General features: G+C 28.9%; 5 protein-coding genes across 6 annotated transcripts in view; 3 read left to right on the top strand and 2 right to left on the bottom strand.

Annotated features, from left to right (window-relative positions):
* Positions 1 to 2,418, top strand: part of LOC145763906 (E3 ubiquitin-protein ligase MYCBP2-like) — a 34,613-nt gene extending 32,195 nt beyond the window's left edge. Inside the window, exons 83-90 of the mRNA XM_082575461.1 lie at positions 12 to 140; positions 256 to 391; positions 500 to 618; positions 745 to 912; positions 986 to 1,093; positions 1,217 to 1,426; positions 1,510 to 1,656; positions 1,819 to 2,418. Of these exons, the coding sequence (XP_082431587.1) occupies positions 12 to 140; positions 256 to 391; positions 500 to 618; positions 745 to 912; positions 986 to 1,093; positions 1,217 to 1,426; positions 1,510 to 1,656; positions 1,819 to 2,061 (1,260 nt within the window). The 3' untranslated portion in view covers positions 2,062 to 2,418. The remainder of the gene's footprint in view (positions 1 to 11; positions 141 to 255; positions 392 to 499; positions 619 to 744; positions 913 to 985; positions 1,094 to 1,216; positions 1,427 to 1,509; positions 1,657 to 1,818) is intronic.
* Positions 2,311 to 4,096, bottom strand: LOC145763908 (protein D3-like). The gene is made up of 3 exons (XM_082575463.1): positions 3,780 to 4,096; positions 3,249 to 3,414; positions 2,311 to 3,026 (listed from the first exon to the last, which is right to left on the bottom strand). Exons 1-3 carry the CDS (start codon positions 4,029 to 4,031, stop codon positions 2,815 to 2,817), a joined length of 630 nt encoding a protein of 209 aa, XP_082431589.1. The 5' UTR covers positions 4,032 to 4,096; the 3' UTR covers positions 2,311 to 2,814.
* A 662-nt stretch (positions 4,097 to 4,758) lies between these two features.
* Positions 4,759 to 6,166, top strand: LOC145745738 (superoxide dismutase [Mn], mitochondrial-like). The gene is made up of 5 exons (XM_082563895.1): positions 4,759 to 4,856; positions 4,982 to 5,187; positions 5,300 to 5,439; positions 5,645 to 5,801; positions 5,892 to 6,166. Exons 1-5 carry the CDS (start codon positions 4,822 to 4,824, stop codon positions 6,035 to 6,037), a joined length of 684 nt encoding a protein of 227 aa, XP_082420021.1. The 5' UTR covers positions 4,759 to 4,821; the 3' UTR covers positions 6,038 to 6,166.
* A 320-nt stretch (positions 6,167 to 6,486) lies between these two features.
* Positions 6,487 to 10,178, top strand: LOC145740754 (4-hydroxybenzoate polyprenyltransferase, mitochondrial-like). Its single transcript, XM_082558593.1, has 6 exons — positions 6,487 to 7,036; positions 7,294 to 7,498; positions 9,227 to 9,446; positions 9,584 to 9,681; positions 9,748 to 9,910; positions 10,002 to 10,178. The coding sequence occupies exons 1-6, from the start codon at positions 6,568 to 6,570 to the stop codon at positions 10,158 to 10,160; spliced, it is 1,314 nt and encodes a 437-aa protein (XP_082414719.1). The 5' UTR covers positions 6,487 to 6,567; the 3' UTR covers positions 10,161 to 10,178.
* Position 10,179: 1 nt separating this feature from the next.
* Positions 10,180 to 17,791, bottom strand: LOC145740752 (uncharacterized). 2 transcript variants are annotated; one of them, XM_082558590.1, is made up of 21 exons: positions 17,523 to 17,791; positions 17,231 to 17,305; positions 17,009 to 17,043; positions 16,388 to 16,433; positions 16,122 to 16,258; positions 15,927 to 15,982; positions 15,294 to 15,512; positions 14,879 to 15,068; positions 14,332 to 14,481; positions 14,099 to 14,180; positions 13,060 to 13,890; positions 12,937 to 12,995; positions 12,624 to 12,806; positions 12,450 to 12,546; positions 12,042 to 12,338; positions 11,813 to 11,927; positions 11,669 to 11,747; positions 11,494 to 11,567; positions 11,178 to 11,352; positions 11,013 to 11,091; positions 10,180 to 10,619 (listed from the first exon to the last, which is right to left on the bottom strand). In XM_082558590.1, exons 2-21 carry the CDS (start codon positions 17,298 to 17,300, stop codon positions 10,447 to 10,449), a joined length of 3,147 nt encoding a protein of 1,048 aa, XP_082414716.1. In that variant the 5' UTR covers positions 17,301 to 17,305; positions 17,523 to 17,791; the 3' UTR covers positions 10,180 to 10,446. The 2 variants fall into 2 exon arrangements, with proteins under 2 accessions (XP_082414716.1, XP_082414717.1); XM_082558591.1 differs by having other exon boundaries at positions 10,478 to 10,939.
* Between the last annotated feature and the right edge of the window lie 253 nt (positions 17,792 to 18,044).

Below are 18,044 nucleotides of genomic sequence, written 5' to 3'. Positions count from 1 at the left end.
TTTTCGTTTAGCTCACTTGTCAAAATCATGATGATGGAATAACATCGGCAATAGTTCAGTGTAATGAATGTGGTAACTTGTGTTCGGAATGTGACAGATATTTACATCTACATAGAAAGACAAGAACACATCAACGCCAGGTTTGCAGCTTTACTTTAATCTAAAAGATAAAATCCTATTACCAATTTTTAATATTAAATAAAAAAATTTTACTTTTAAAGTTTTTTATCAAAACTGTATTTTTTATGTTTATAGATCTTTAAAGAAGAGGAGGAAGCGATCAGAGTAAATCTCCATGAAGGATGTGGAAGACTTAAACTCTTCTGGATCATGGCTCTTGCTGACTCTCAAACTCTTAAAGCAATTGTTGAGTTTAAAAGTCGAGGTGCAGGTGAGTGTGTATTTTATATATTCAATATTTTCTGTTGCAATTTGATAGCAGCATGTGTTTTAACATTATGTAATTTGTACCTTATTCACTTTAATAAAAAACTTTTAGGTCAACAACATCATATTACAATGGGAGTTTGTAGATTTTGTGGGAGTTCTTCTGAAGATGGTCAACTGTCTTTATCAAATGTCTGTTCTGATCCTGCATGTCAAAAGTATATTGAAAATGTAAGTCAGTCAGTTGATTTGTTTTTGAACTTGCTTAGGTTATATAAAATTTGTGTTTTTAGATTAAAATATATACAAAGTTTTAGTTTATGTATTATTATAATATTGAAATATAAATTTTAACAGAGTTGCAATAAAACGCACCCTTGTGGTCACTTATGCGGAGGAGTAAAAGATGAAGAAGTTTGTCTTCCCTGTCTACATCCATCTTGCTCCCCAGCACTGAACCAAGATGCTGATGATATGTGTATGGTTTGTTTTATTGATGCTCTCTCACAAGCACCTTCTATCCAGGTATTCATTTAATTTAATATTTTAAAGTCTTTCTTAAATGGTAAGCTAACTTTAATTTTATTTAATTATTTAGCTACGATGTGGACACATCTTCCACTTACATTGCTGTCAAACGCAGCTTGATAAAAAGTGGGCAGGACCTAGAATTACATTTGGCTTCATGTTGTGTTCTATTTGTAAGGTAAATGTTAAGATTTTGATATTAATTTTTCATTACTAACAAATGTTATCGTTAATAAGGAGTTATGAAAGAAGTATTCATTCTATACTGTTATAAGTTTTAAAATTAATCTTACTTTGCTAGACTGAAATACAACATCCTTCTCTGGAAAGTGAACTTGGCGTGTTGAGAGAACTCAACATTGAAGTAAGGAAAAAGGCTCTGCAACGACTCGAATATGAAGGCTTAAACGAGAGCGATTCCATAGTGACACCTGGTGCTAGGTTTTACAAAAATCCGGAGGGATTTGCAATTAATAAATATGCTTACTATATGTGCTTTAAATGTGCAAAGGTAACAAAACCATTACAGCATGTTGATTAAAACTTATAATGTTTGGGTTAGAAGTTTAAAATCAATTTCTTATATATTTTCAGGCTTATTATGGTGGTGAAGTTAGATGTGATGCAGCTGTTGTAAACGAGGATTTGTTTAATCCTCAAGAACTTGTTTGTGGTGCTTGTTCCGATGTTTCTTGTGCTCAAATTTGCCCAAAACATGGAACCGATTTTCTTGAATATAAGGCAAGTCAGACAATTATAGTTAAATGTTAGAAGGTTTGAAACTGCTGGTTTTTAGGTGACTTGAATAAAAAACCGTGTTTATTTTGGTGTTATTTTTGTTTTTCGCACATTTTACTTAACTTATATTTAAAATTTGTTTATGATTTTATAATTTTATCGCAGTGTCGTTATTGCTGTTCAGTCGCTGTTTACTTTTGTTTTGGAACAACTCACTTCTGTCAACCTTGTCACGATGACTTTCAGCGTATCACTGCCCTGCCCAAGAACGAATTGCCTCACTGTCCGGCTGGCCACAAGGCAAGGCAACTAGACTGCCCGGAGTGTCCGCTCCACATACAACATCCACCGACTGGTGAAGAATTTGCGCTAGGTTGTGGTGTTTGTAGAAACGCCCACACTTTTTAAAACGGCTAAAAACTTTAAAGTTTGGAATTGTTGCTAAACTAAAAGATGTACAAATACACTGAAACGAATTGTGTTCGATTTATTATGTTGCATTTTTATTATTGTTTAGATCATTTTGTTTGATTACCTTGTATTATTATGTAACAACTTTTGCAAATTGCCATAGCACTGTTTTTCGTTTTAGTCCACTATTTAAATGTCGTGAAGTCAGCAAAAATTTTCAAGCTAGAAAAGCGTTAGGTTTACAGTTTAATTTGAGTCAATCTTATTGTTTTTGTTTGGTCTTTTTTTAGTTCCCTTGGTTGCTAACAATGTATTTTCCACTTTATGTTAAATGTCAATACAATAATGTATACACAAAAATGTTTTTGTCTGAAAGCAAAATTTTTTTTTCAATTTATCCAAAAGAATTTTTATTAACTTTTCTTAAATAAAAATTGGATAGGTAAATTTAAGTAACACACTAACTTTAACATTGTACAATTTCATTGCTAAAATCTAGACCTTTATCAAATCTAGACCTAAGTCATTTTGCAACCTTTTTTAATTCAAATAGTGGCTTGAACGAACCAGAACTGGGTTATGTAAAATCATTTCTTCGTACATATCGAGTTAATTTTATTCTAGATGACCCCCATATCAAGTTAATTTTATTCTAGATTACAATCAATATCATATACAGTACATCCATTTTTTAAATACGTAATGAAATTCTACCACCGTTTTCACCAATCTATTTTCTATAATTTATTTTTAAGCTGAATTGCTGCTTTCCAACATATTTTCTGTAACAAAGCTTGCCATGTTCAGAAATTTTAAATCATTATTAGTTTCGAAATTCGAAACACTAAATTTTGCCCGATTTGTTATAGATTTAAGATTGCTGAGAGGTCGACTTTGTTCAAACAGAAAAATTTGATATCGATGTTCTCCTGATCCTGATGGTGGTGTTGGTGGATTATATTCTATATTTAACAGGAGGTTTAATTATTTAGAAAGTATCTTGGTTATTACAACCATTTGTAACAAGTAAAGATGCAAATTTTTTTATAAAAGTTCGACACAAAAAATACTGCATAAAGTAAGGTAAGGACAAAAGAAATCTAAGCTAAACAATTTTAGCATTTTTTTTATCAACTTTTTTATTACTAGTTTAATATTTAAGCAAAATCTTTATCTGAACTTACCAGCAATTTTGTTGATGTGTTTATTTTGAATCATATCATCAACACCATCTTTTATAAATACTTCTCCAGGTATGTCAGTTAATAGCCAATGCAACCAATACTTAAATTCTTGGGTTTTTCTGGAGGGGGCATCCGGGTCAACCATTATCAAAGTGTATTTTTTATGCTTAAAATGTTAATTTAAATAAGAATTAAAATTACAAGGTTTAGTGGAATTCTTATAATTTGTTATGATACAAATTGTTGTAAGCTTTAAGCCACTCGTTGTTAAATTACATTTTTTCTAATTTTTATACTGATAAAAATATAAAAAGTTATGAAGAGATTGCTTGGAAATTGTTAAGTTAATTTATTGAAATGGAGATTTTTTGTTATGATACAAATTGTTGTAAGCTTTAAGCCAATCGTTGTTGAATTACATTTTTTCTAATTTTTATACTGGTAAAAATATAAAAAGTTATGAAGAGATTGCTTGAAAATTGTTAAGTTTATTTATTGAAATGAAGATTAATAAAGCAATTATGAACTTACCGGTTTTGCGTCTTTGTATAATACTAATGGGCTATTTGTGTTCTTCTCCAAATATTGATAAGGAATATCAATTTGGTTATCTTCGCAAAACCACTTCTCATCATCAAACATGGCTGAAAACCTGGCTGAAGGGCAATCTGCTTTAACGCACTGTATAACGCCATAAATTTCGTTATCGTAATTATATGCTGCAACTGACGTTATTGCAAAAATCAGCAAAGACATTATAAAAAAATATTTATAAGAAGACATCTTGTTAAGTCAAAACTTGCAACCTGTTTTTTTTGTTATAAAAGTTAAACTAGACCTATAGCGAAGTTCAGGCCTTTGATATATAAATTTAGAATACTAACTACTTGAATATGTTTCAAGTTTTTAATGACGTTCTTCTCTAATAATCGATTTTTAAAGGACTCTTTACTAAAAAACAATAAAATGTATTGTACCATTTCTCACTGGTAGTGGAATCTTTTTTAAATAAATTGAAACTGCAACAATCTTTTTTTCTGACGTAAAACTTTAAGGTGTTTTATTTTTATATTTTTTAAGGGGTAAGGTGTGCTATCAGGACGTGTTTTTGATCTATCCGTAAACGCTGAGAACTTAAGAGCAATTATTCTAGCATTGGTGCAACTCGAACCCGAAATCTTTCGGCCCGTAGTCCGCTACCAGTAAATCACGCTACTTGAAAACAACCTTTCAGTTCCATAACAAAGTAAGTATCGTTAGCAACTACTACAGAACAATACGACTTAAGAATCGTACTGAAGTTCGTAGAGTAACAGAATGCCTTTTATAACTGCATTGAAGCGTTGGTTTTTTTTTTAAATTCATCTAATTTTTACTGTGAAACAAATTTAAGCTAATGTTTAAACATTTTTTCAATTTATATCAACGCATTATATATCACATTACCATACCAAATTAAAGTGGGCTAAAACTTGTTTCGAACACAAATTAATTACGTTCTTTGTTTTGTTGATGTTCTTGTCATGCATTGCAAAATTTGCTAGAATAATCCACTACGCAAATAATTTCAACCATGCTGCAAAGTAATTTACGACGTGTTTTAGCAGGGTAGGTAAAATATTAAAGCTATTTCCTTAATTGAATTTATTTAAAACAATATTTAGTAAGTTTAAGTTTATACATACAGATACGTTATTTTTATCTCCGATTATTCGTTTTTTTATTTTTTTTAGAAATCAACTTTCATCAGCTTCAAAATTTCTTTCCATGGTGGCTAGTCGGAATGCACACACATTACCTGACTTACCATACGATTACAATGCACTTGAACCTCACATATCTGCAGAAATCATGCAAATACATCACACAAAACATCATGCAACTTACATCACTAACTTAAATGTTGCGGAAGAAAAATTGGAAGCCGCAAAATCAGCAAGTAAGTTAATTTAATTTATATCTTATAAGGGTTTAGGTTTAGCTACTTTACTGTGATAATAGCTTATATAGAGACAAATTTTAAAATAAATTATTTTTCTGTTATTTATTAGATGACACAACTGCAGTAATCGGACTGGCCCCTGCCTTAAAATTTAATGGGGGTGGTCACATAAACCATTCTATTTTCTGGGAAACTTTATCCCCAAATGGGGGTGGAGAACCATCCGGAGAACTTAAAGCAATGATTGAGGTATTACATCTTTAATAATTTGTTTTTAATTTTTTTCAAGAAGTATTGTTTAATATTAAATAAGTTGAATATTATTTTGTTTTTTTCACCTTACTTATTTATAAATACATAATTTTTTTTGTCCAGATAATTTTAATTATTTATGTATAAAATATACTTATAGATTGGCTTTTAACTAAAATCAATTTAAATAAAAATAATTTAGAGGGATTTTGGATCATTTGAGGCCATGAAGACAAGGTTATCAGGAACAAGTGTTGCAGTACAGGGCTCGGGATGGGGTTGGTTAGGGTATAACAAAGATGAAAACAAACTACAACTTTGTGCTTGCCCAAATCAGGACCCACTACAAGCTACAACTGGTAAATGAAAATATAAAATTTTAGATTGTGTTATATACATTAAAATAGAAAGATTGTATTTATATTTTACATAAAATAATTATGTTTTAGGTCTTATTCCCTTGTTCGGAATAGATGTATGGGAGCATGCTTATTACTTACAGTATAAAAATGTGCGCCCGGATTATGTTAAAGCTATTTTTAATGTTGTAAATTGGAATAATGTTGCAGAAAGACTAAACAATGCAAAATGTTAATTTAGACGAAATCGTGTTATTGCAAAATTTATTGCATAATGTAGTTCATGCAAGATGTGTTATAATTTCAAAAATTATGATTAATTTAAATTGTCGAATGTAAAATAAAATAGTGTTTTATAAAACAAATATTTATCGAGCTTTTGAATAGTTTTTTAACAAAACTGTTGCAGTTTAAATGTTTATTTCTGATTGAAGCAATTGTAGGAATTTTAATAACTTTTAACAATTGGGAAAAAACAGTAGATTATCTACAAAGAATAAATAAAGAAATACTTGTTTAAAAAATTATTAAATCAAAAATAACAGCAAACAATTTTAATGCTAAAATTTATTGTTCTAAATAAATAATAAATTATTATAAAATTTAGTTGGCAACTTAACAAATGCGATTGTAACGCATGATTGGTTATACAACCAACAGATACAACTGTTTACAAATTGTGTGCTGCGAACTTATCATCTAATTAGGTTAAAAATATAAATTAATAAAGAATTTGTAGAAATATCTGTTCATGGTATAGAATAAAATGCTCTCGCGTACTATGTTAAAATTTCTTGGGTCTAAAACCCAAGCTTTTCATATATATAACTTCAATCAATGTGCGAGTTTTAGTTCGTTTGATGGAATTTGTTCCTATCACAAAACAAAGCTCCTAGCCACGCAGTACTATCCCATTGATTCATACACGAACATTTCACGCCGTTCTATTAAGAAAAATACCATGTATGAGAGAAAAAGAATGCAAAATAACTTTGAAAACTCATTGTTTTCAAAATACTACAAAAAAATTAATGAAATTGGTGACAAACGCAGGGAAATGATGCTAAGTTATTCACCTTCGTCTTTGGTGGCAAAATCTCCTCCCAATATTCGACCTTATTTAGAATTGGCTCGTTATGATAAACCAATTGGAACTCTTTTGTTATATTTTCCCTGTGCATATAGCATTTGTTTTGCTACTCCTCTTGGGCAGTGGCCAAGCTTTTACTACCTAGGTAAGTTTGTGTTTAATTTATCAGAAATAAAAATTTGTTATAGGCAACTGATTTTATAACTTTGGTGGACCAACAATTGATATTTGGTATATATATATATATATATATATATATATATAGCTTAGTTATAGGGAATTGCAAAATAAATTTAAAAAATTGTTTAGAAAATATTTTTACTATATAGGTAAATAAGATACCTTTTTTAAATGTTGAATTAATTGAAAACAACGAAAGTAAATAAAATTTTTATATAACAGCCTTATTTGGAGTTGGGTCAGTGTTAATGAGAGGGGCTGGTTGCACAATTAATGATTTGTGGGATCGAAATTTGGACAAACAAGTTGAACGAACCAAAGAGAGACCAATCGCATCTGGAAGAGTTTCTCCACAGAATGCAATTAAGTTTCTGGCTCTGCAACTATCATTGTCGCTTGGAATTTTATTAACTTTGGAACCAGCATGGTAATTACAGTTATTGTTATTAAAAATTTATTTTCATATAAAACTTCAAGGTTTAAATTTTGACTGAAAATATATATGGGCAATTCTCTTTGGGAAAGTGTTTTTTAAAAAAAAATTAACTTAAATTATTTGTTTAATTAACTTAGCTGTTTCTTTGGTTTTGATATTTAAAGTTTAAATTTAAAAAAATTTAGGCAAATAATTTTTTATAAGTGATTTTTTTTAACAATTTAAAATATACAAATTTTTTTGCACTTTTATTGATATTTTAAGCAAAATTTTAAGTTAATATAAAAGTTACAAAACAGATTACAACAGATTTGTAATGTGTTAGTATAAGAGGTTTAAACATATGCTTAACATAAGTTAAACAACAAATTCTATATTACAATTTAAAAATCAGCAATTTTTAAGTTTTTAACTTGTAAGAATATAGGTAATTCCGTTACCGAATTTACATAAAAAGTTTTATAACTTGAAATTTAATCAAATACAACTTTTAATACTTTTAATTCTCTGATTTTAGTTGTTAAGTACTATAAATAAAAACTAAACTTTATTGTTCCTTATCAATTATATTTACAATAATGGTAACGGAATTACGGGTAACGGAATTACAACATCAGAGATTTTGTAGAAATGCTTATTCTGCCTAGTTTAAGTGATTTAAAATAATATAATTATTTTTATAAGTAAAAAAATGAAATGGCATTGTAATATAATATCCATTTTTTTTGATTTTGTGAGAAGGTAGTTTTGAAATTTATAAATTAGTTTTATGGGTACATATATTACTAAATAAAATTAAATAAAAATATTCATAGTTAACAAGTTGATTTTTAACTGATATTTGGCATATTCAAACAATATTATAAGCTATTTTACCCACTAGACTTATTGTTTTTGCATAATTATCCATTTTATTTAGGTGTAACAAATTGTTTCTGCGACATCAATTTTATTACTAATTTAGAGTTTAGTGATTTAAAATTTTAAACATATTATGTTTGTTTGTTAATTTTATTTTTGGAGTTATGTTTGTAGTTTTTGTTAAAATGATAGTTGGGAATTTTAAAATTTGGTTTGTTTGTTTCTGTTTAAGAGTTTATTTAAAAAAAAACCTAGTAGTTTTTAGTTTTGTAATTCCGTTACCAAGATTTTTAAAAAAATGTTTTAGTTAGGTTTGTTTCTTATTTTAACAGTACATAAAACAATTTTTTTTAATTTTATCTGAAATTGAGTAAATTTAAGACTAAAGTTACATGTCAAAATTAGACAGTGTCTTTCTGTTACTTAAAGTGTAATTCCGTTACCAGGTTTTTTTAAGTTAATTTGTCAATAAATAAATATTTTTTAAACCCCAACTAAAAAAATTTGGTATCTTTTTGTTGCTTTCAATAAGGACAATTATTTACACATGTTTAATTTAAGTTAATTTTTATAAAATTCAGACGAATTGGGATTAAGTATTACCCAACTTTTTATATCTAATTTATTGGCGTAATTCCGTTACCAAACATTTTTCAATTTTTAAGAAGCATAGAAGTTCGAACTGGACTTCTATGCTTATAAAAATTTAGAATGGCAATATATGGGTTGTTTTAACTTAAAATAAGATTTCCATTATATTAAAAAAATTAATTATAAGTTTGTAAACCACAATAATTGTAATTCTGTTACCGAAGAATTGCCCATATATATTTTTAAATTTTAGTTTTTTTTTTGCAGTATATTGATTGGTTGTGCTGCTATGGTACCAGTTGTCCTCTATCCCCTTGCCAAGCGTTATACAATGTTTCCCCAAGCTGTGTTAGGCCTTACATTTAACATAGGGGCAATTATGGGTTATGTGGCTGTTACCGGTGTTATGAATTGGCCACTTTTGATGACCTTATATGCTTCATGCTTTATGTGGACATTGTATTATGACCTTATTTATGCATTTCAGGTCAAACATTGTTGTAGAGTTTGGCTTGTTGTTTAAAAATAAGTTATTTATTTATTGAAACTTAATATACATGTAAACTAATTTTTTTTGTAATTAAAAATTTAATCTATCCATTTTTTATGTTTGTTTAAACTCAGGATGTTCATGATGATAAAAATGCTGGAATAAAATCAATGGCGCTTCTTTTCCAGAAATATTCGGATGTTGAACTTCGGGAGAAATCGCTTACGGAAAGGTTAGTTAAACCGAATTTCTTCTGTTATTTTTTTCAATTTTAAACTAAATAAGTTATTATTATAAGGTTAAAGGCAGGCAAAGATGACCACACCCGAGCAATAATCGTCTTATGCTCATTGTGTAGCACTCACCTATTTTTGCTGAGCCTTGTTGGATTTTACAGCAATATTATAAATTCGCCATTCGTTTTGGGAATTACAGGGGTCTCCTTTTACTTTTTAAACCAGGTATTTACAAATTTTTCCAACTGTATTCTATATTTAAACAGTATTAACTCTTTTTATTTAAAATTTAAATTGTTCTGTGTTTTTTTTTTAGTTGCAATTAATAAACTTAGCAAGTCGAGAGGATTGTTGGGATGCATTTAATGCTAATGGTGCGGTTGGTTTAGCGCTGACCTTGATTATCATATTTTCCATTTTAACTTCAACAATTCATAAAGAAGATGTTGAAAATGACAATAAGGGTAGTAATTGAATTGTATATATATTTTTAATTTAAAAATTTAATATAACAAAAATAAACTTAAAAAAATATAAAAATTTAAATATATGGTAAAGCCACATAGAACAATATAGAAAAAGGTATATTCCAACAAGACTCTTAAAAGAAATTTGAGGTATGGAAGCTGGATATATAATGTACAGAATGGTTGTATATTTGTAAAAGCAAGGTATACTTTAAAGAGAATGTGTTACTGTATATTGGCAAGTATGTAAAATGTATAGAAATTTTCCAATTAAAATGAAGATAATAATTTTTTTTATAATCCTTGGTTTTTATTCCCCTTAAAGTCTACCCCTTTTCTACGTTTTGCACTTTTGAGAGGGCCGAGTGCAGAAGGTAAGTTACGGGGTGACGGTTCGTGATATTGCACCCCATTGTTGGTGTTTGAAATATGAAGGTCACTGTTCATTTGATCCTCAAGAGAGTAATCTGCAAAAGTAAACTTGAAAAATATTTTGCAGCTAGTTGTTATTATACATTTTTATTTATTACAATGATATGGACAGAAAACATTTTTTAAACAATATAGCAATACCGGTCCTAAGGGTTAAAAATAAAAATTAGGGCATCATTTTTTTTTAAACTCCACATAACAATTGAGCTTTACAACATAAAATGCAGGTTATAATATCTATATTTTATATATACAACAAAATATATCAACAACAATTTCTTACCTTCCTAGCATAACCATCCACAGTTATATGTGGTTACTTGGAAATTGTTTAAGATAAAAATGGGTTATAAAACTAAAAAATTTTTCATTTTTAATTGCCTAGAAATCTGGATGCTTCTTTGCAAACTTTACATACATTTACTCACCTACTGGTACCTTTCTTTCGTGTCTGGAATGATTTTGTTGCGGGGAATGGTACTGGTGAGCCATTGACCGACTTTGATACTATAAGAATAATTCATAGTACATGTTAGTTTCTTTGAAAAACAAAAAAATAGCCAAATACAAAAAAGGTGTTTTTTAAGTGAAACCTGTTGGTTGTTAATGTAGGGAAACTGTTGGTAATGTTGTTGGCTTGTCTGTTCATTAGCAAGTTTTGAGGGGGTTTGTAAAAGTTTTCTTAAACTTTTTGAAGGTGAGTTATTCGAGTTGTGTTTGTTTGATATGTGAGAAGAATTTGTTACATTTGGTCTTGTGTCATTGGCCCTGTTTAAAAAAAAAACACAGTTAAGTTATTTTTAACGTTATTAACAGACCCTTTTTAGTTAAAAAAATGTAGATGAAAATAACCATTGACAATGAAAACTAAACGTTGGGTTTTATTTTTTTTATTAATGATAAAATTACCTTCCATCCCAATATGAAATATGTTGTTTGACAACACTGTTGTGGTAATTTCCTGGTTCCATACCATTGCCAATCTAAACATAATACAATATAAGTGTGATGGTGGAAAACATTTAATTAAATGAAGGAGATTTGTGTTAGGAAACCACATTCAAGGTATACCACAATATAATACCTTATTTTTTCTGCTCTTTTTCTTCTTGTTCAATACTGATTGTATTTTCAAGGATTTACCTCCATCTCTCCAATTGTCACTAGAAGAATTCAATTATTGCGTTTATTTATAATCTTTAAATATAAATTTGTGTTTAAATCTTACTTTGCCTCAATTGGAGTTGGTTCTTCAGTTTGCTGTAAATGTTGCAATCTTGAATAAGCCCTTGATATAAAAGAGTTTATGCCATTTGAAGACTTGTCTGAATCTACTTTGGAATCTAAATTTACATTGGGCACTTTTAATTTTTTTTGCTTCGATTAATTTAAGGTAAGATATTTTAAATGCCAAACCAAAAATTCTCTCTAAAAGTTTTTCAACCAAAAATTATTACCATAGTAGTGACTTTTTGCCCTTCTCTCTCTATTTCTTGGTGTTTTAGGCAAGGTATTAGTTTGTGTAGGTGCATTGCTTGACATATAGTTTGAAGACAGACCAGTCTGGTCTGAATGCTGGTGTATATGGTTAACATGCTGGTGCGAGCTTTGCTGTTGGTCTTCAACGACTGTTAACATCGAGTGCTGTGGCAACAATGCGCTACCATGATCAATGTTGCCATGGTAACGAGGTCTACCACTCCCATTGCTTGAATTTGAGTGATTTGAATCTAAAGACTCATGTCTTTGGACTCCTGTTAAAACGCACCAAATTTTAGTTTTTTTTCTGGAATAAGAAGGTAAATTAGTTTACTGGCTTTTTATGCTGTTTTTCTCCTTTAATTATTAACAAAAATACGCTTTACTTGATAAATTAGATTTTTCTGGGTCAATCTTTTTCCGAAATAAACTGGATTTAATTCTTTTCAGTTCCTTTTTGTAATCAGCTAACTCGGACAAGTTCTGTAAAATAAAATTGATATTTGTTATGACAACTCTTTAACAAACTTTGGGTAAATACATTTGTCATTAAGTCGAACCTTGTGCTCTTCATTGGCTTCATCTACTTGAATAGATGTCATAAAACTTTTTACACTATTTATGACACCCTTTGAAGTAGGGTAGTCTAATTCGGTATCTTTTGGCAAATCATTTACAATTGATTTCGGTGATTTTTCTTTTATAAATTCTTTTGATTGGTATGCATTGCTTGTTTTGTTACCCTTAGAACAAGTTTTAAAAAATTAATTATCAAACCCTTTTTTTTATAGTTAGTCCTATTCATGACAAAAAAGGGGTATTTTGATTATGATATATTTTTTTTTGATTCTTGCAAAATTAATTTTATAATACCTTTAAATCTTGGGGAGAATTTGCATCCCCTGAACTGCTTAGCATAAGAAACTGGTCTCCTAAAATAAAGAAATTGGCATTAGTAAAAAATTTATCGTGATATAACATGTATAGTTTTGGTACCTGTAAAATGTGCCATTGGTATTTGCAGTGTTGTGGAAAGTGCATTTTTAATGTTAAATTGGTTTTGTGATTTGTCTGTGTTCTTTTCCGGCTTGGTAATGTTTTCCATATTTTTTTGTGAGATAGGAGACGCACAAGAATTGGATGCAACAGCGGGTTGAAGGTTGCGAACATCGTTGTATTGAGCAAGGGATGATTTACATTCTCTATATAAGTTTTCCTTGTCTTCTTTCTTTTTTGTTATAGTTGCATTTTCAATCCCATTTTGTCGTTTTTCGGGAAGATGTTCTGCTTTGATATTTCTTTGACTTCCTTTTCTTTTGAAAGCAGATGGCAAATTTTCTGGTGAGCTACGTAATGCATTTGAATGAAAAGAAAATTTTTTATTCATATCAATACTTTCCATGTTGTTGGAATGTTCTAGGCTATCCTTATTCCAAGTATCCTGGAAACTTGTTTTGGCTGCCCAGCATGAAGTGTTATCAGCAGGTTCTTCTACAGTAATTTGCTCCTGTATAATTTCATCACTTTCATTATCTAACATATTATTTTTTGAATATCTTGGCGTTACTGGGCGCTTGGAGCTTCCGACATCTTCAGATTTATTTGAATCAACTTGATTTTTTAACAAATTTAATAGTTTGCTTCCCTTCTTTGATTTTTTGACAATTGGAATATTTTCATTTGAGTTCAAAGATGAAATGTGTTGTTTCGAGACTTGAGGCTGATAGGTCATCAAATCAATGTTTGATGGAACCTGTGAAATATTTGAAATGTCACCGTCTTCATTCTTTTCGCTTCTCTGTTTCCTATTGTTTCTTCTTGCTGTGACTATAAATACAAGTATCAGTTTCAAAATGGTGTTACAATACAAATCGAGTGTTTAATCACATTTATGTGCTATTTGATTACATTGGTCTAAGAACATTAGTAGCAATTTTTTTGCTCATTGGTTTAAATATAATTTTTTTTATATTTTTTGACAGTTGATACTAGACACTATCTTCTTACTCTAAATATATTGTGTATCAGTACTTACGCTTTGCAGCTTTAGCTTTGATTGTGGCAGGATTAGTTGCAATTCTAAATGCATTTAAACCAACATCTTTTAATCTTTCTATCTGTAAAAAAACAAACCAAAGACTATTCAAAACACAAGTTAGGGGCAATTTAATATTATTTTACATGCCTAGAACAAAATTTAACAAAAAATTAATGTAATTGGTTGTTCGTTACTTGTACCAAAAGCAATCTATAAATAAATCTGTTTACCTGAAAGGCTGGATGGTCTAGCGACTGTGCTGTTGTGTATCTTAGGTTGGGATCCATAATTAGGGACTTGCTCATAAAGTCTAGCATAATACTGTTTATTTTTCTAAAGTAACGATGCTCAAGTGTTATAGGGGAGGAAGGAGTTGAAAACTACACAAAATTTGAAAAAAATTAAAATTAATTACCGTGTTGGTACAAAATGTTAACTTTTATTTATGTATTAAATTTTATTTAACAAAACAAATTTATTTTTATTTGTTTAGGCACATTTTTTACTTTTTTACAATTTTACGAAAACTCGGTTATCAGACAAAGTACAATGTATAGAAAGATTAGACTCAATGGAAGTGATATCGTTTGTTAATGAGAATAAAAGCCGCCAATGGCTTAGTAACTATGTGTACACCTGTTGTGAATTTTGGCAGCCAGCAGATTATCTTAAATTCTTATTAAATTGATCTTTATACTAGCTATGGCATAGAATTTCTTCTCGATTTCTATATAGATAAAGTATATCACAACAACAGCTATATCAACAATGTCTTACCCGTAATCCATTAAACCTATGAGTGGTATGAAGTGCCTTTATTTGGTTTGGGGGTGGATTGCCCAACACTTTTTGAATGGTAAAAAGCTGATCTATTTCACTTTCGCCTGGAAATAAAGGTTGTCCGTCGCTAAGCTCAGCCAAAATACAACCGATGGACCAAACATCTACGCCCTTGTCATATTTTAAGCTGAATAAATATGGTTTACATGATTTTAAGCAAATTTAAAAATGTTTTTGTTGGGACGATCACATATTATTTTTTAATTATTAATTCATTTCTTGTAAAAATTATATTTATAAAACACGCAAAAACTATCACGATGCATAATTTAAATAATTAATTTTGTTGTAATTCCTGTAATTTACTAAGCACTAAACACAAATATTAAGTTTTATTTGTAAGCAAATTTACCCAAGTAATAGTTCAGGTGATCGATACCATCTAGTGGCTACATAATCAGTGTAAGCCGAACCCTGACTTGACAGCGAGACAGGTCTTGCAAACCCAAAGTCACAGAGTTTTAAGACTCCATTACTTCCAATAAGTAAGTTTTCTGGCTTTATATCTCTATGAATCACATCATGGGCATGACACCAATGGACTGCTTTGATTAACTGATAAATGTAGCTCCTAATAAAAAATATTTGTATAAATTTAAATTGAAAAAAAATATGACCATACATTTAAAAGAATTTGCTTAACTTTTTTTAGATTTGTTTAATTAGACATTATTTGTGACAGGGCTGTGATCTTATTGGCCACACCCACATAACATTAATAAACACATAGTTCTTGTATTGACACAATCTTTAAATCATTTTATATTTATTTGACTAAACACAAACAAGCGTAAGGATTTGGGCGGAAAAATGTCAAACAACTTGTATAATACATGTTGTATTACAGGAAAAAGATTGGCAAATATTTGCTCAGACATAGTGGCATTGTATAATTGTCACATTTATTTGCCTACACCAAATTCAAAATGTCTGGAATTTATAAACAAATAATAGTAAATTTAATTAAATTTTGTAGCAGTTTTACCTGGCTTTATCAGGTGAAACTCCATGAGGCTGCTCCTCTAATATTTCTAACATGTTCTATAAAAATTAATTTTTATTTTGTAAAACATCGAGTACAATATAAAGTATAATTTTCCATGTTTGTGAAATAATTTTAAGTCTAATGTTTGAAGTGGTTTATGATTTTTGTATATTGTATAAAAAAATTTCTTAGTACCTTTTCCACATATTCAAAAACAAGATAAAGCTTTCCTCGTTTACGAAAAGCCTCTCTTAAATCAACAATATTTTCATGTTTTAGTGATTTTAACATTTTCAATTCACGCAGTGTGGTTTTGTGAACGTCAGCATTGTCTGTAATACACACAATATCATTCATTTCAATAAATATAAATTATTTTAATTTTGTATTGTTACAAGGTATGGTGTTTGGTTTAAAATTTGATATTTTATTATAACATTTAAATATATGTAAACTTTTACCTTCTTTGTCCTTAAATTTTTTAACAGCAACCATTTCTTGTGATTCCTAAAACAAACAAATAAAAAAGTGTATTAGCACAAGTCTACATTTAGAAATTCAAGTACGTTAAAGGGAGATAACTTTTCAATTAAGTGGTTTGTAAGTGAATGAATAATAAATGATATCATTGCAAAATTTAAATATAGAATTACCAAAATTACTTTAAAGTCTTAAATAAATTAGCAGTATTTAAAATCTTTGTATCTTGAAAAATTCTTTATAAGTTTTTCCTAGTTTTGTTTAATAATAAGCTAGTGAAGCGGAATTAGATAAGGGCCATTTTATGTGTGACAACAAAGCAAATCATGCCAGCTTAAAGGCCTTTGTTGAAGCGATTTAAAGTTTATATTAAACGAAAGTCTATGGGGGGCAACGCCAGACAAGTCCCTTCTCTTTGTGTAAATTCAAGTACTGTCTCTTTTATTGCGCTTTACAACAAAGCCTGCCATTATAAATACATACTACTTGGATGAAATGAACCACATTTTGTGTATTTAAATGTTGGGAGTGTTTATTAAAATGATGTGATTTTCAAAAATGGCACATTTAAACTATATATTAAAAAGAAAACGAATACTCACTTTGTGTCTGCATTTTAAAACCACTCCATAAGCACCTTAATAAAATAAAATTTTTAATTAAGGTAAAGATAACAATATTCTGTTATTTTTTTAAACCTTGTTATCCCTTTTTGTTGGATAAGTAATTTATAAAAAGACATTTAAATTCACTATGCTTATTTATTTAAAAAAATTTATTCTTTTACAATAATGTTAGTCATAAAATTAACTAATTTTTTTTACCTTCTCCGACTATTCCTAAAACATCATATTTTTGCATTAAAAAGTCATCATTTTTATCCAAAAGAACCATTTTATCTAAAATAGATAACAAAAAAAGAAAAAATTAATTTAATTTTAGATTTTTTTATAATTTCAACAAAAAAATTTATATAAACACAAAATATTTTTTCTATGTTTTTTAAAATTAAAAAATTTACTTCAAAATATATATAAATTAAAAAAAAACTTTTTCAACGTTAACTGTTTTATAAAATAATGTTTTATTGAAGCTCAATTTTAACTTAAGTTATACCTTTATTTCTTAAGTTATATTATTTCTTTTGGTGCAAATATAACAAAAACACTCTGACGTTTGTAATCGACTTTAAAATACCATCCAATCGTAAATGCCGGACAGCCGGAGCTTTTTGATGTCTGGAAAGCTTAGTTAGATATGGTATGAAATTAGACTTTCTATGACTATATACTGATATTCTGATTTAACTACAAAATGGTATTTAACAAACCATGGTAAAACTTTATAAACACCTTATTGCACTTTAAAACATTTTTTATAGCTAACGCCAACTTCTTTATTAAAATTTCAATTTTTACAAAAATAACAAGATTTTGTTTGGATTACGATTTGCCAAGCTTGCTGTACTTGACAACGGTCGGCTGCGGTGAATTGGCGACCTCGTGCGACTTAAAGTAAATTTATATTATACCCACTAAAATAAAATCGTGTTGACAAGGTCACAACTCATATAACTATATTTGTACTAACATTATTAATTCTTTGTTTTGAAAACCAAAATTTTAAAATTATATTAAA

This window comes from Corella eumyota, chromosome 1, assembly GCF_963082875.1.
Source record: "Corella eumyota chromosome 1, kaCorEumy4.1, whole genome shotgun sequence".
Classification (NCBI taxonomy): Eukaryota; Metazoa; Chordata; class Ascidiacea; order Phlebobranchia; family Corellidae; genus Corella; species Corella eumyota.
The sequence above is the reverse complement of the archived record's forward strand: the minus strand, read 5'-3'. Positions and strand labels throughout refer to the sequence as shown.